This window comes from Cervus canadensis, chromosome 18 (assembly GCF_019320065.1).
Source record: "Cervus canadensis isolate Bull #8, Minnesota chromosome 18, ASM1932006v1, whole genome shotgun sequence".
Taxonomy (NCBI): domain Eukaryota; kingdom Metazoa; phylum Chordata; class Mammalia; order Artiodactyla; family Cervidae; genus Cervus; species Cervus canadensis.
In genome coordinates, this window is record NC_057403.1 from 40,810,523 (window position 1) to 40,827,905 (window position 17,383).

General features: G+C 39.8%; 1 protein-coding gene across 1 annotated transcript in view; it reads right to left on the bottom strand.

Annotated features, from left to right (window-relative positions):
* Positions 1-17,383, bottom strand: part of NUP93 (nucleoporin 93) — a 105,424-nt gene that overhangs the window by 66,215 nt on the left and 21,826 nt on the right. Inside the window, exon 3 of the mRNA XM_043435304.1 lies at positions 10,157-10,274. Within this exon, the coding sequence (XP_043291239.1) occupies positions 10,157-10,274 (118 nt within the window). The remainder of the gene's footprint in view (positions 1-10,156; positions 10,275-17,383) is intronic.

Sequence of the window (17,383 nt, forward strand, 5' to 3'; positions counted from 1 at the left end):
GCCCTGCTCAGCCGATTCTGCCGCAGTGCTTCCAGTGCTGCGGCTTTCTGAAAAGCACAGGCAGGATTCTGCTGATGGCATCTCAGCCTCACAGCCACTCCACGGTGAGAAGCAGGGACTCGCCTTTCTGTCCTCCAAGATAATTAAAGCAGCACGTGCGCTGCTGCCGATCGTTAGTGTCGCAGACCAGGAGAGTGGGGGACTCACCCAACCTCTCCACATCTGAAGTGCAAGATGGAAGCCAACCATTTGTGAGACCGGAAAATGCTCAAAAAAAAAAAAAAAAAAAAGCAATACACACTGGTTCTGAGAGCTCTGCAGCAAAAGAAATTCTAAGCACAGGTCTTGTCAGCAGAGGATGATGCCCACCCTCCCTCCCCGCCTCTTTTCCTGGTCCCCGCCAACAAACAGAAGCAAAACCATGGGGCTCTCCTTCTGAAGCCCTCTCAGTTCCTTCACAGGATGTGGGATTTCAGTGGAGACAGGGAGAACCCGGGCCGGCAGTCTGATGACCAGGGAGCCACATTTTGCCACCACCACCAATGGAAGGAGCCAGATCACACTGCCGGCCTGGAAAGCCTTGGATTGAACATTCCGAAACGGAAATAAGAGATCACCCGGCGCTGTGGAAAGCAGATCCGAGTGGCGCCCGGGGTCAAGATCCGCCATCTGAGAATGACAGACTGGTCTACAGTAAGTGTGTTCAATATCTGACTAGGTTTTAACCCCCATTTAAATCAAACAGTTCAGCCCATTTCTAGTTTCTGAAACCAAGCAATTTAAAGATACCAGACCGAAGTTGACAATATATCATCTCCAGAGTTCGGGCATCAATAGGTATCGGCAGGTTAAGAGAAGCTGGTAAAGAGGGAGGGATGACTCAATTCCAGTTCAAAGGCACCGCCTGGCCAACACTTGAAGTGCTCTATTAAATTGGTAGATAAATATTTTAGCCATGGGCTTCTTCCAAAATACTCTTACAGAACCATTCCAACTTCTTTCTTCTTTAAGTTGGTAATTGATATTCCTCTGCTCACTACAGGATATAAGAAACCTCTAAGAAGACAAAAAAGCCTGTCATTTCCTGCCTGCTCAGAATGCATTCAGCATCCATTTACTTGTTTGTTCTGAAAGCCCTGCATTCAGGAGTAAGTGTGAATGGATAAGTAAAAAGGCTGAAATCTTATATCCCTGGCTAACATAAAAGCAGTTTTTCACATTTTCCACAGATGATGCCTCTAACACCCATTTTTATTACCATTTTTAATTGCATTTACAGGACACTTTAACATAATTGCATACTTTGCCACCAGACCACAATATCTACCTTTCCCCTTATCACAAACAGGCAGGAAAATTAAGTCATTTCAGTATTTACCACAGCAATCTGCATTAGCCCACCTCATTATAAACACAAAACAGGATGGCATATTAACCTGCCTCTGCAAAGACACTATTTTTGCCTTTTTACATGTTTAGTGGCTTTTACCAGCTCTGAGATTTATTCCAGGTCAGGGTTTAATGACAAGGAACAGCAAATATGCTCATTAAGTGGGGGTGATGTGGGCGCTGCAGTGTTTACACGAGAGACAAAGTCTAGCAGGGCTACTGCCTTGAACAAGAACACAGGGAGAGACGCACCTGATCCACATGCACCTCAGCCCCTACAACTGAATCATAGCCTAAAATATACCTGGTATTATTTCTAGGAAAGAGTTTCACTCTCTACTAACAGGCTTTGGATCCAGTGGGAATTGGATTCATTTGCTAGTGAACCCAAGAGTATTACCTATAGGTTGTTTCAAGTCCAGGACAGAGAATTGTTATAAGGTGGAAAGGGCAAGATTCAAATATCCATTAAAGTCCTCTAAAAATTCAAAAGAAAGGTTAGCTTGAACTTCCCACTGATTCTCTTAGGAGCAAGAGGAATATAACAAAGGAGGTTAATAAACACAAATGCTTAACTAAATAAATATCTTCACACTGTCAGATTCCATGCAATGGTCTCTTACATTTTTATATTAATATTATGTGAAAACATTTAAGAGCAAAGTCTCAGAGTCCATCAATTCAAAATTCTGAATCATCTAATTTGGGCAAGATCACCATTATGTGTAGAAAAGACTGCTCAAGTATATTCAAGAGCAGAAACAATAAGGCAGGTAGGTATGTTTTGCCTACCTTAAACCATTTCTCAGAATTGTTATTCAAATTTCAGTCTGCAAACAGATGCAACTCTTATGAAAGAACCTCATCTCTTCCTTAATTTACTAAAGCAGTTTCGGTAAGACCTCTCCTTGGTACACACACTTAGCAGTTTCAATCTCTAGAAACGATGCAAATGACAATGATTTACATTTCTTTAAAAATAATTCCAGACCTAAAGGAAGTCAAGAAAATTCCTGGAGTAACAGGCAAATTTGGCCTTGGAGTAAACAATGAAGCAGCCCAAAGGCTAACAGAGTTTTGCCAAGAGAAAGCACTGGTCATAGCAAACACCCTCTTCCAACAACACAAAAGACGACTTGACACAAGGACATCACCAGATGGTCAATACCGAAATCACCCTGATTATATTCTTTGCAGCCAAAGACGGAGAAGCTCTATACAGACAACAAAAACAAGACTGGGAGCTGACTGTGGCTCAGATCATGAACTCCTTATTGCAAAATTCAAACTTAAATTGAAGAAAGTAGGGAAAATCACTAGACCATTCAAGTATGACCTAAATCAAATCCCTTAAAGTGAAAGTGACAAACAGATTCAAGAGATTAGATCTGATAGAGTGCCTGAGGAACTATGGAAGGAGGTTCATGATATTGTGACATTGTACATGAGGCAGTGATCAAGACCATCCCCAAGAAAAAGAAATGCAAAAAGGCAAAACGGTTGTCTGCTAAGTCACTTCAGTTGTGTCCGACTCTGTGCGACCCCACAGACAGCAGCCCACCAGGATGCCCCGTCCCTGGGATTCTCCAGGCAAGAATACTGGAGTGGGTTGCCATTTCCTTCTCCAATGCATGAATGTGAAAAATGAAAGTGAAGTCGCTCAGTCGTGTCCGACAATTAGCGACCCCATGGACTGCGGCCTATCAGGCTCCTCCATCCATGGGATTTTCCAGGCAAGAGTACTGGAGTGGGGTGCCATTGCCTTCTCCGATGGTTATCTCAGGAGGCCTTAAATATAGCTGAGGAAAGAAAAGCAAAGGGCAAAGGAGAAAAGGAAAGGTATACCCATTTGAATGCAGAGTTCCAAAGAATAGCAAGGAGAAATAAGAAAACCTTCCTCAGTGATCAATGCAAAGAAAGAGAGGAAAACAATAGAACTGGGAAAGACTAGAGATCTCTTCAAGAAAATCAGTGATACCAAGGAAACATTTCATGCAAAGATGGGCATGGACCTAACAGAAGGTTATGGTATGGACTTAACAGGAGCAGAAGATATTAAGAAGAAGTGGCAAGAATACACAGAACTATAATACAAAAAAGATCTTCATGACCCAGATAACCACAATGGTATGATCACTCACCTAGAGCCAGACATCCTGGAATGTGAAGTCAAGTAGGCCTTAGAAAGCATCACTACGAACAAAGCTAGTGGAGGTGATGAAATTCCAGTTGAGCTATTTCAAATCCTGAAAGATGATGCTGTGAAAGTGCTGCACTCAATATGCCAGCAAATTTGGAAAACTCAGCAGTGGCCACAGAACTGGAAAAGGTCAGTTTTCATTCCAATCCCAAAGAAAGGCAATGCCAAAGAACACTCCAACTACCATACAATTGCACTCATCTCACAAGCTAGCAAAATAATGCTCAAAATTCTCCAAGCCAGGCTTCAACAGTACATGAACCATGAAATTCCAGATGTTCAAGGTGGATTCAGAAAAGTCAGAGGAATGAGAGATCAAATTGCCAACATCCGCTGGGTCACTGAAAAAGCAACAGAGTTCCAGAAAAACATCTACTTCTGCTTTATTGACTATGCCAAAGCCTTTGACTGTGTGGATCACAGCAAACTGTGGAAAATTCTTAGAGGTGGGGATATAAGACCACCTTACCTGCCTCCTGAGAAATCTGTATGAAGGTCAAGAAGCAACAGTTAGAACTGAACATGGAACAACAGACTGGTTCCAAAATGGGAAAGGAGTATGTCAAGGTTGTATACTGTCACCCTGCTTATTTAACTTATATGCAGAGTACATCATGTGAAATGCCGGGCTGGATGAAGCACAAGCTGGAATCAAGATGCCAGGAGAAATATCAATAACCTCAAATAAGCAGATGACACCACCCTTATGGCAGAAAGCGAAGAACTAAAGAGCCTCTTGATGAAAGTGAAAGAGGAGAGTGAAAAAGTTGGCTTAAAACTCAACATTCAGAAAACTAAAATCATGGAATCCAGCACCATCACTTCATGGCAAATAGACGGAGAAACAATGGAAAAAGTGGCAGACTTTATTTTGGGGGGCTCCAAGATCATTGCAGATGGTGAATGCAGCCATGAAATTAAAAGATGCTTGCTCCTTGGAAGAAAAGCTATGACCAACCTAGACAGCATATTAAAAAGCAGAGACATCACTTTGCCGACAAACGTCCGTCTAGTTAAAGCTACGGTTTTTCCAGTAGTCATGTATGGATGTGAGAGTTGGACTATAAAGAAAGCTGAGTGCCAAAGAATTGATACTTTTAAACTGCAGAGTTGGAGAAGACTCTTGAGAGTCCCTCAGACAGCAAGGAGATCAAACCAGTCCATCCTAAAGGAAATCAGTTCTGAATATTCACTGGAAGGACTGATGCTGAAGCTGAAACTCCAATACTTTGGCCACCTCATGTGAAGAACTGACTCACTGGAAAAGACCCTGATGCTGAGAAAGATTGAAGGCAGGAGGAGAAGGGGATGACAGAGGATGAGATGGTTAGATGGCATCACCGACTCAATGGACATGAGTTTGAGCAGGCTTTGGGAGCTGGTGATGGACAGGGAAGGCTGGTGTGCTGCAGTCCATGGGGTCGGAAAGAGTCGGACATGACTGAGCGCCTGAACTGACTGACTGAAGATACTGTTCATCCATTCAGAATGTACCTTCCCTCAACTAATTCAAGCTAGGGAAAGCTTACTGCATTCTCCCCTCAGTATTAATATTTTGCCAGTACTAATCCTGAAGAACTGCTATTAGCATACTAATCATTCTAGGCAAGTCTGACCCTCTTGTCAACAAACTGCCATACGATTTCTGGAACCAATTCCCTACCAACAACTTGCCAGTACTACAAACACTCAATTATTAATAGCACTCAACCACTTTTCCTCTTAGCTGTTATATATAGCTGCATTTTAATCAGCAGTACCTTAATTCTGAAGTATAAAATTAAAAGATAAACCTCGAAAATAACAATTTAGGTGATATGGGATTATACCACCAGTGATTTGTTTTATACTTAACCAAAGCCATTTAGCTTCTTCTGGTTATTTACAAGATAAGCTAACAGTGGTTTGAGCATAACTCTACATTTCCAAGGACAGAAAAAGGAAGGACATAATGAATATTTTACTATAGATACAGTGTGGTAAGCAGAACAAGTTTTTAACAAATCAATTATTACACCATTAGTTTTATATGTGACACATCAGTTTCCCTGACTCATTTTCTTACAGCTATTTTACTCTCTTTTTAAGAATCTTTTTTCTCTTTACTTATACAGGACAGATTTCCATCTGGAAATTGAGCAGATTATGAAGATCTTTAGTTCTGTATAGGGTTTTTTGTGTAATGAAGGGGCTATATTTTCATTTATCAAGATTTAAACTGGCTGCTAAGTCAATTCCAATAACATAATCTAGGTTGCTGTTTACTTTGTGGGGGACCATTCAGAAAGGTTTTTTTCTTCCTAAGCAGTAAAGCCAACATGCTATATTTGAAGGCCATGGGAAGAAAGATCTGAGACTATGAAAGAGGTGGCATCTAAGGAAGGCCTTAAGAGTGTCAGACATTTTCAGAGGTGCTACTCCACACTAAAGCAAGGTGGTGAGCAAAGGCCAAAAGCATAGAAGGAAAACAAAACGGTTTGGTAACCTGGTTAGCTGAAGTAGAAACCTCTTTCTCATCCTCAATACTCCCTCCCCTCCTAAATTTAATGCTATCTGTCCTTACCCTGAAAACTAACGTACTTAAAGCTATTTTAAAAAATCAGGTTGTTTCTAGTAGTCAGCCTCACCTTTCAAAGACCTGAAAGAGAGCTGAAGATGAGATCAGATACTCGATTGAGGCTTGCAGTCCCTGGAACAACTAGCAATAGGTGCCTTATCCTGACACTCCATCCAGCTGTGAAATAGTGAATGTTTCATTTCAGTTAATTTACAGCTTTACGTTTTCTGGCACTGTTAGCACAGTGGGTTAAAGTAGCTATGTCTAAGTCCAAACTCCTGGTACCAGTGAATGTGATCCTATTTGGAAATGGGGGTCTCTGCAAATGTAATTACGTTAAGGATCTCTAGCTGAGATCATCACCCTAAATCCAATGGCTGGTGTTCTTAGAAGACAGAAGTGGACTTGACACACACGAGGAAAAAAAGAAAACCCATGAAGATGGAGGCAGACCGCACCTGTGCTGCCACAGATCAAGGAACGTCAGGAGCCGCCAGAAGCTAGAAGAGGAAGGAGTCTCCCTGAGTGCCTTCTGACGGCTCTGCCAACAGCCTGATTGCAAAGTTCTGAGCTCCAGAACAGCGAGAGAATGAATTTCTAATGTTTTAGGCCACTAAGTTTGTGGTAATTTGTTATGGCAGCCATAGGAATCTAAGTAAGTTTCGCAATAATATTATTATATTTTGGTCTAATGCCATTTGGAAATATTGCAGCCTAATGCCAAGAAACTGCAGCTCCCATTTTTATGGCCGGCCCAGGTTATTTCTACACAGCTTTCTTGAAAAATACATGTAATCTAGTGAAAAAGCCCAGAATACAACTGAACTGTATAACTGTGCACTTTATTACTATATAATACATATCATCCATGGTACATTAGGTCTGTTCAGACCACAGTAAAAATGTGCAGTCTACCCTCAATATTTTTTTTCCAAAGATAGAAGTGAGCAAGAGGATCTCTGCGAGAGGAACCGTACTTGCAAGCACAACAAAGTCACTCAGAACAGAGCAGTAGTTGCTTTAGTACCACGTCCTGTTAACAATTATTGCTCTTCATCTCTATTACAGCAAATGTGTAGGCCTTCTTTATGAACATTTCCAAAAATTAAATCAATAAACATTTTAAAAAATTCCACTAGTATCATTCAAACATATATTTAAGTGGGCTTATTTAAATATGCTACCTTTGCTGGCCACAACAATTTAAAAATGCATTCTCAATGCATGCCAAGATCACTAATTATGATAAACAACAAAAAACTTGTATTAATTTCAAGCTCCATTAGAAAGAGAAGGAAATACAATCAATGTTTACCAAACAGAAAAGGACAATCTATTCATGGGAAAATGCCTTTTCAAGCTTATAAGTAACGCAAACATTGGACAATACAAAGTCTTGAGCAGAATCTACCAAAGGCTCCTTCAGCATTTCCTTTTATGAATTTATAAACTGACATAATAAATTCACTGACTGATACTCAGTACGTGAGATTAGGGTGTGTTCTTATCTCAGAACTGCATAGTTGGAAAACATGACATTCATATACAAAAACATGACATTCATATACAAAAACTGATATTATGTGAATCATTATTTCAATAAAGCTGGTAAGAAAAATAAGTGAGAAGAAAGTGTGCATCAAAAAGTGTATCTGGTTTCTCAAACAGAAAATGTCCAAATTAACTCTTCCTGGACAATCAATACATGAAGAGAAGGATTAAAAGGAGGCTCACTCCTGTGAAGGGGGAAGCTGGCTTGGCCCCTGTATCTGATTACCACACAGGAAACCAGGCAAGGACATGATCCTGCGTCGTGCACAAGTTAGGGCACAGGTCAACTGAGCCACACAATACAACTTAAGGCTTCAAATCTCTATCACCACTAGAGCCATCTCAAATTAGGCCAAAGACTCAGTCCTTTGAAAGTTACATTTTCTTCTTTAAGGCTTTGCTGGCAAGAAGATGAAGTCAACAGAGGATTTTATTTTGAAACTGCTGCTGCTGCTGCTAAGTCGCTTCAGTCGTGTCCGACTCTGTGCGACCCCATAGACGGCAGCCCACCAGGCTCCTCCTCCCTGGGATTCTCCAGGCAAGAACACTGGAGTGGGTTGCCATTTCCTTCTCCAATACATGAAAGTGAAAAGTGAAAGTGAAGTCGCTCAGTGGTTAGTCTTAGATCTTTACTGCAGGTCTAGATCATCAATTCCCAAATAATCAAAACTTATCTTGGAGCAGCCAACTCACATTTTTAAAAATATTTCAGAACAGCTCAACTGAGAGGTTAAATTCTGAAATGGAAGCATCCTTCCTCTCAAAGTTCAAAGGTTTCGCGGCAGCGGCAGGACCAAAACTCTTAGCCATGCTCATTCCAAATTAAGAAACTTTCTGCTGTGACCAAGCATGCACTGCTAGGAAGCCACCTAAAGGGGCTGTTGAAGGACAATGTTCATGCATAAAGTAGAAAGTTATTCTCACTTTTTTTTATTCTAACTTTTGACATTTGTAAACCTGTCATTAATCCCTCAAAGTAAACAATGTAACACATCAAAGGTAATTCATGAAGTGCCTCACTAAACATTGCTGGGTATTCCAAATATGTATTACAAATACGCCAAAGAAAATTTAAAAAAAGCAGTTTTTAAAATAAACAACTTATTTGGCATCTTAAACATTAAAAACAACTCAGATAACAACCTTTCAGTAAGTGCCATCTCTTTCCACACTATTAGGGATACTCCCCTAAACACATGGTGATTATTCAAATTACTTGAACTCTATCCCGTTCACCCACCTTCATCCTGTTGTAAGTTTTGGGTAGGCCAAAAATCTCATTTGTGCATTTCCATAGGATGGTATGGGAAAACCCAAATGATCTTTTAGGCCACCCCCAATATTTGTTTACAGGGCATCAAGCAAAATAGAAGGTGGGGAGAGGAACAGTTAAAACTTAAAAAAAAAAAGAGGCAATTATACATGCCATTTTAAGATTACATGGAAATAAGAAAGCATCTGTTAGGTGAGAGGCAAATATAATTTAGCATATAAAACTGGGAAAAACTGAATTTCATAGTCTGGGAACATATCAATAACACAGAAATAATAAACATCTGTAGTTATTCAACTCTCAACTCAAAGTCTAGGGTTTTAGGTTTCTGAAGTGGAATAAATGCAGTAGCATTGTGGCCATTAGATGGATTAAAACAGTTCTTAAGAAGGATGGTGGGGTGAAGTGTTTCAAATTGAGTCCAAATAATAATAGATCCATTTGTACTAGGATTTGCCTCTGTAGGACCTGCATCCTTTTATCTCAAAGGTAAATCAATGACAAAAATGGTATCCCACTACCCCTTCACTCTAACACAAATCAGTGTTCCAATTCCTCAAAACTAAATGGATCACAAGATTTTTGCTTAACAATTTTGGACACACACTCACACAGCCACTAGTTTCTGATTAGATTAAAATAGCAATCAATTGTGCCAGTGGCATGCTAGGTTAAATGAGACTGGAGTGCTCTATTAGGCCATTTCCTGGTGCCACTAATGGAGCCAAATACTTCCTAGAAATCGATAAGTGGGTTTCAGTAAATAGTACTTAAGTTTTTCCCAGCTCTTTGCCAATGCATACAAGCAAGATGCAGAAAAGAAATATGGAAGATGAATAGTAAAATTATTTGAGATCCAGCAAAGAAAGCAAGAGAAACTTACAACTAATGTCTCTGTGCCTTGGACTAAGCCCAAAGAAGGAAGACAAATCTGTGCTCGTAATTACAATAATTTAAAAAATGCAGGTCGGAACTGCTTCCTTAAATTCAGTCTTGCAGAGCACTCTGAAAATAATCCAATGTTCCTCCAAAGCTGAGCCTCTCATTCTCTTAATATTTGAAGAAGAAAATTAACAAAGAAGTATGGAATTACTAAACCAGCTGGTGAACAAAGGGTCAGGGCCTTCAGCCTGGGTTGCACGTTCAGGGCTTCACTGGACCAGTCCAGGTGCCTGGCATCGCTTACCTGAATGTCTGTATCCTTCACGGGCTCCAGAGGCTCGAAAGTGGTGGCTGCACTCAGACTCTCCAATCGCTGCGAGATGTGGGATATGTCAAGTCCCCGAGACCCAAGGAGAACTGATCTATATGAGGGTACGGGGCAGGGAGAAAAAAAGAATTAGGACATCTAATGTACTTCCTAAAATATTAAAGAGTATTTTTGGTATAAAACATCTTATACGCTGCCCAAATACTTTTGTATGGTTGCTTTATATCTTTCCAAAAACATCTACCACCTGGTATAATAGACACAACACTGCATTTTTCAGTAAGAGTTCTGATCACGCCTAAATTAGAGTGAGGGACCTATATAGGATAAACTGATAGCATATCAATAAAATCACAGGCTAGACTGCTCCAAATATTTTACAGTAAAGAAAACTGTGAGGTGGGTATTATTCTCAATCACCATTTTCCAGATGGGGGAACCAAAGTGCAAAGAGGTTAACCAACTTATTCAAAATCACAAAGCCAGGAAACAGCGGAGCCAGGTCACCAAGCTCCAGAGCACAAACTCAACCAGCACACTATATTTATAGCCTCTGTACAGACAGATGTAGTGAACCACAAAATTTCAGAAGCTTCAGGAGTAACCTAGTTCAAGCTTCATTCATTAAGGAAACTAAAGTCCAGGGCAATCAATAACCTGCAAAGGGCAGTAAAACCAGAATTCAAGGCCGGTTCTCCAAAGATTCTCTCCAAAAGCCAAACATCATGTAAACTGCATCTTCAAATTCCCTCTCTGCTGCCCAGTCTAACACATGACTAATAAATATTCTGAAGGGAAATGAGAATAGTACAGCTGGCTTTACATCTACTCACTTGAGTAATGTGACAATGGAGACCAAAAAATAATTATAGAGTCTCACTAATATCCAGAACACTTTCTGGAGGAAAGGAACCTAGGGGGATTAAGTTGTTTAGATTGCTGCTTTTGGATTAGGGTTTAATACCTCAAAATCCCGCTGACAAAGTCTGTGCTCACAGAGACACCACCGGCAGCAGAGTGACCCGAGAGCCTGCGGGTGTCACTGAGGAAGCCCAGTCCTGAACACACTCACTGGAGAATCAAAGGGCTTCTCATGCTTATTCCCGCTGTACCAAGTACCACTACTGGTACCAAGTGCTACTCATAGGTGATGTGCACCCAGAGGACTCCCCGCTGTAGATTTTGGTCTCTTTTCATCAGAATGGTCAGCTACGATGCCATCCCTGGCCTCCCCTCCAGGCTATCATTTCAAACAGATAATCTTGCCTCTCTCTTCTAACAATCCTTGACAGAAAACTTCCTACTACAGGGGTTCCCAGTCTTGGTTGCACATTAGAATCGCCTAGACAACTTCCCTCCCAATGATTCTGATAATGCTGGGTGAAGACTGGAGACTGGGTATCCAGTCCAGATTGGAGACTGGTATAATGCTCTCCTTTTTTTAGTAACAGCTTTACTGAGATATTATTCACATATCACACAATTCACCCACTTAAAAGTGTAGAATTTCATGGGTTTCAGTGTATTCACAGGGTTGTACAACCATCACCACAATCTATTTTAGAACATTTTCATCACCCTCCCCCCTCCTAATTTCCTGACAACCCATCAGCAGTCATGGGAATGTAAGATGCTCATGTCTCCACAAATCTCTCCCCAACCTCTGGCAACCACAAATTTATTTTCCATCTAACTTTTCTTATTCTGGACATTTTCTATAAATGGAATTATAAAATATGTAGTTGTTTGTGACTGGCTTCTTTCACTTAGCATGTTTTCAAGGTTCATCCATGTTGTAGCATGTATCAGTACTTTATTTCCTTTTATTATTGTACAGTACTCCATTTATGAATATCTTATATTATATATCTTATATTTATGATATATATCATAAATATCTTATATTTATGAACATATCCATTCATCAGTTGAAAGACAGCTGGGTTGTTTCTACTTTTTGGCTATTATAAAAATGCTGCCATGAACATTCATGTACAAGTTTTTCTTTTTTTGGGTAATATTTATTTATTTGGCTGCACTGGGTCTTGGTCATCTTAGTTGCAGCATGTGGGATCTGGTTCCCTGACCAGGGATTGAATCCAGGCTCCCTGCACTGGGAGCACAGAGTCTTAGTCCCTGGACCATCACGGAAATCCTTGTACAAGTTTTTACATGAATATATGTTTTCATTTCTTGTGAGTATATACCTAGGCACGGAACTGCTAGATTATTATTTTTTTAAATTAATTTATTTATTTTACTTTACAACATTGTATTGGTTTTGCCATACACTGACTTGAACCCGCCATGGGTGTACATGTGTTCCCCATCCTGAAACCCCCTCCCCATCCCATCCCTCTGGGTCATCCCAGTGCACCAGCCCCGAGCATCCTGTATCATGCATCAAACCTGGACTGGTGATTTATTTCACATATGATAATTTGCATGTTTCAATGCCATTCTCCCATATCATCCCGCGCTCTCCCTCTCCCACAGAGTCCAAAAGACTGTTCAACATATCTGTGTCTCTCTTGCTGTCTTGCATACAGGGTTATCGTTACCATTTTTCTAAATTCCATATATATGCGTTAGTATACTATATTGGTGTTTTTCTTTCTGGCTTACTTCACCCTGTATAATGGGCTCCAGTTTCATCCACCTCATTAGAACTGATTCAAATGTATTCTTAATGGCTGAGTAATATTCCATGGTGTATATGTACCACAGCTTTTTTATCCATTTGTCTGCTGATGGACATCTAGGTTGATTCCATGTCCTGGCTATTATAAACAGTGCTGCAATGAACACTGGGGTACATGTGTCTCTTTCCGATCTGGTTTCCTCGGTGTGTATGCCCAGCAGTGGGATTGCTGGGTCATATGGCAGTTCTATTTCCACTTTTTAAGGAATCCCCACACTGTTCTCCATAGTGGCTGTACTAGTTTGCATTCCCACCAACAGTGTAAGAGGGTTCCCTTTTCTCCGCACCCTCTCCAGCATTTATTGCTTGTAGACTTTTGGATAGCAGCCATTCTTTTTTTTTTTTATTTTTTTTATTTTTTATTTTTATTTATTTATTTATTTGTTTGTTTTTTGGATAGCAGCCATTCTGACTGGCGTGTAATGGTACCTCATTGAGGTTTTGATTTGCATTTCTCTGATAATGAGTGATGTTGAGCATCTTTTCATGTGTTTGTTAGCCATCTGTATGTTTTCTTTGGAGAAATGTCTGTTTAGATCTTTGGCCCATTTTTTGATTGGGTCATTTATTTTTCTGGAATTGAGCTGCAGGAGTTGCTTGTGTATTTTTGAGATTAATCCTTTGTCTGTTTCTTCATTTGCTATTATTTTCTCCCATTCTGAAGGCTGTCTTTTCACCTTGCTTATAGTTTCCTTTGTTGTGCAAAAGCTTTTAAGTTTCATTAGGTTCCATTTGTTTATTTTTGCTTTGATTTCCAACATTCTGGGAGGTGGGTCATAGAGGATCCTGCTGTGATTTATGTCGGAGAGTGTTTTGCCTGTGTTCTCCTCTAGGAGTTTTATAGTTTCTGGTCTTAGATTTAGATCTTTAATCCATTTTGAGTTTATTTTTGTGTATGGTGTTAGAAAGTGTTCTAGTTTCATTCTTTTACAAGTGGTTGACCAGTTTTCCCAGCACCACTTGTTAAAGAGGTTGTCTTTTCTCCATTGTATATTCTTGCCTCCTTTGTCAAAGGTAAGGTGTCCATAGGTGCATGGATTTATCTCTGGGCTTTCTATTTTGGAACTGCTAGATTATATATTAACACCTTGTTTAACCTTCTGAAGAACTGTCGGACTATTTTCCAAAGCAGTTACACTATTTTATAGTCTCATAAGCAATGTACGAGGGTTCTAACTTTTTCCATATCTTTGCCAGTACCTGTTATTACCTTTTTGATTGCAGCCATTTTAGTGAACTCCCCCTTTTCAACTATTATAGGAAAAATCTTAATATTTTATTACAAAATAATAAACCTTGTACATATTGTTGTTCAATCGCCAAGCCATATCCAGCTCTTTTCCACCCCATGGACTGTAACACGCCAGGCCTCCCTGTCCCTCACCATCTCCCGGAGTTTGCCCAAGTTCATGTCCGTTGTATCGGGTGGTACCATCCAGCCATCTCATCCTTTGACGTCCTCTTCTTCTGCCCTCAATCTTTTCCAGCATCAGGGACTTTTTGAATGAGTTGGGTGTTTGCATCAGGTGACCAAAATACTCATACTTATTACAGCTTCAAAAATCAGCATGTTGTAGCAAGTTTATTTCATCTACATCCCTACCTACTTTCCTCTCTCTACCACCCAGATTATTTCAAAAGAAATCCAAGATATAATTATTTAATAATTATAAGATTTCTTTGTTTGAATCAAACACAAATTAGTTCTCTACTTGCAAATAACTGATATGCCTCTTTTCATCTATATAGGCTCCCATCTGTCTCATTTTTTCCCTTACTACTTGTCTGGAGACTCTAGTTCATTTGTCCCGTGGAGCAATGCTACTCAAACTTGAAATGTGCATGTGAATCACCTGGGAAACTTGTTAATATGCAGATTCTGTTTCAGCAGGTCTGGGATAGAGCATGAGCGTTTCCATTTCTGAAAAGCTCACAGCTGATGCTTATGCTGTTGATCTATGGGCCACACTCAAAGTAGCAAAGATGTAGTTTCCCACATAACAGGTTTTACTGACTGCATCCCCATGATGTAATTTAGCAGGGTCCTTTGGCCTCTCCTATCCAATTTCCTGTAAATTGAAAGTAAGTGCTGACAGTCGGATCAGATTCATGTGGCATTATTTTATTTTTTTGGTTCGATTACTTCAGACTTTTATCAAGAGGTATGTAACGTCTGATTACCTCTTTTTGGAATGTTACCAGACGCTGATGATCACTGCTGAGATTCATTAATTCCTTAGAGGTTGCAAAATGGTGGTATTCTATCTTTATTAGCTGGAATATTTCCCCTCAGAGACGCTCTTCATCAACTATGTGGTTACTCTGAATAATGAGTTGATTCTCTAGCATCCTCCAAAGGTGACTGATGAGTCTTGCTTTAGTATCATTATGAACTCATGAATTTAAACATATTTGATGTGTTTCACTCCACTGCAGTTACTGTCTTTATCATGCTCAAAATTGTCTCATCTTTGGCTAACAAGCCTTTTCAAGTTGGTTTCTGAGATCATTTGACATGACTCAAGTGGACCTTCATAACTTCCTTGCCATCTGGTGTAAGTTCATCTTACACACACCTGGAATTGGTCAACTCTCCAAAAAGCCCGTTACGTTTTATTAAGAAATGGATTTTCAGAGAGCACTATCTTGGCACTAGGGCTGCTCACTGCTACACTGTTCCTAAGCCCTCAACAGGCAGAGCTAGAAACAGAGTTTTTACTTTTGTTTCAGCTTCCTTGAGATAAATTACATCACGAGTTCATACTGACACTTTAAATTCAAAATTAAAAACACATAGTTTTGGGTTAACCTCATAGATTTTCTATCTGCATCTCCCTTCTCTTATACCAAAGTCCTAGTTCTCAACATCACTACCCTAACTACCTACTTGCTTTATCCTACACTATATACACAACAATCTCAAAACAGCAGTATCAATCCCTCCACCAACAATATCAACAACTGATTAAGATATTACTTGGAAATGTTCCTCTCTGAATGGTTGTGTCATCAACTGAATGAGCATTTTTCTTCTGTAGGAATTTCTTTTTTTGAAATTTAATTGTTTTACAATTATGCAAAATATTTAAACAATTCCAAAGTCCAAAAAAAAGTCCCTGTCTTCTCCATCTTATTTTTTCCCTTTTCCTATAGGTAACCATTTGTATTAATCACATCTTTTTATTTTCTGTATTTGCTGCTTTGACATCTGGGGCCTTGCTGATACTGGAGGGACTGCCTCTCCCAGGTTCCCTAATTCCTAGAGGCCTGCAAGCACATATAACATACGCATACTGATCAATCCACAGCCCATACCTCAACCACCTCCTTCACTGGGACACCATCCTCTGCCCTAATCAGGGCTAGGTACCAACCAACCAGAGACAGAGCCTTTACCCTAGAGCCCACTGAGGTGATTCAAACTAGCCAATCCTAAGCCTGCTCACCATGCCTTCTTACAGAAACCACAATAAAGGCTTTTGCCCACGTGTTCCCCTTACTTCATTTGCCCCGACTGACCTCAGTGCTTCCTCAGTGGCCCTGCATGGCATGCTCGGCCTCCTGTTTCTGGAGAAATTTGAGTAGAAACGTCTTCCCTTGTGACAGTCATATCCATGTCTGCATGTCTTACCATACCTTATTATAGCAAACCTTAGGTACTTTCAAATACCTTTCTTTTTTAATTAGCAGACAGATATATACATTTGTGTTTTCTACTTCTTGAAAACAGTGTTACTGAGACATAATCCACATACTATTCAATCACCCACTGAAAATGTGGAATTCACAGACACATACATATGTATGACTGAATCACTTGCTGCACACCTGAAACTAGAAACATTGTTAATCAGCTATAATATAAAGTAAAAGTTAAAAAGAAATTTAAAAAATGGCAGAACGTTGATATGATGGGTGATGGGTACCTGGGAGTTTATTATACTGTTTTCTCTACTCTTACGAATGTTTTAACATTTCCATAATAAAAGGGTTAAAAAGAAGTGTGATTGGGGGGGGGAAATCTAAAAAAAAAAAAAAAGTATAATTTAGTGGGTTTTAATATATTCACAGATTTATGCAACCAACACTACAATTAATTTTAGAATCTTTTCATTACCCAGAAAAGAAACTCCTTACCCAGAGCAGTCACTCCCCAGACCCCCTCGTCTATCACTCCCTTGACAACCTCTAATCTACTCTCTGTTTCTATAGATTTGCCTACTCTGGACACCGCATGTAAATGGTACTATACAGTATATAGTCTTTTATGACTGACTTCTTTCACTTAGCATGTTTTTTCAAGGTTCATCCATGTTGGAGTATGTATTAGTAGTTTATTCGTTTTTATTGCCAAATAGTATTCCATTATATGGATACACCACTTTCAGTTATCAATTTATCAGTCGTTAGACATTTGGATTGTTTACCCTTTTTGGCGATTACAAGTAATTCTGCTATGAACACTCATGTACAGGTTTCTGTGTGGACAACTGTTTTCAATC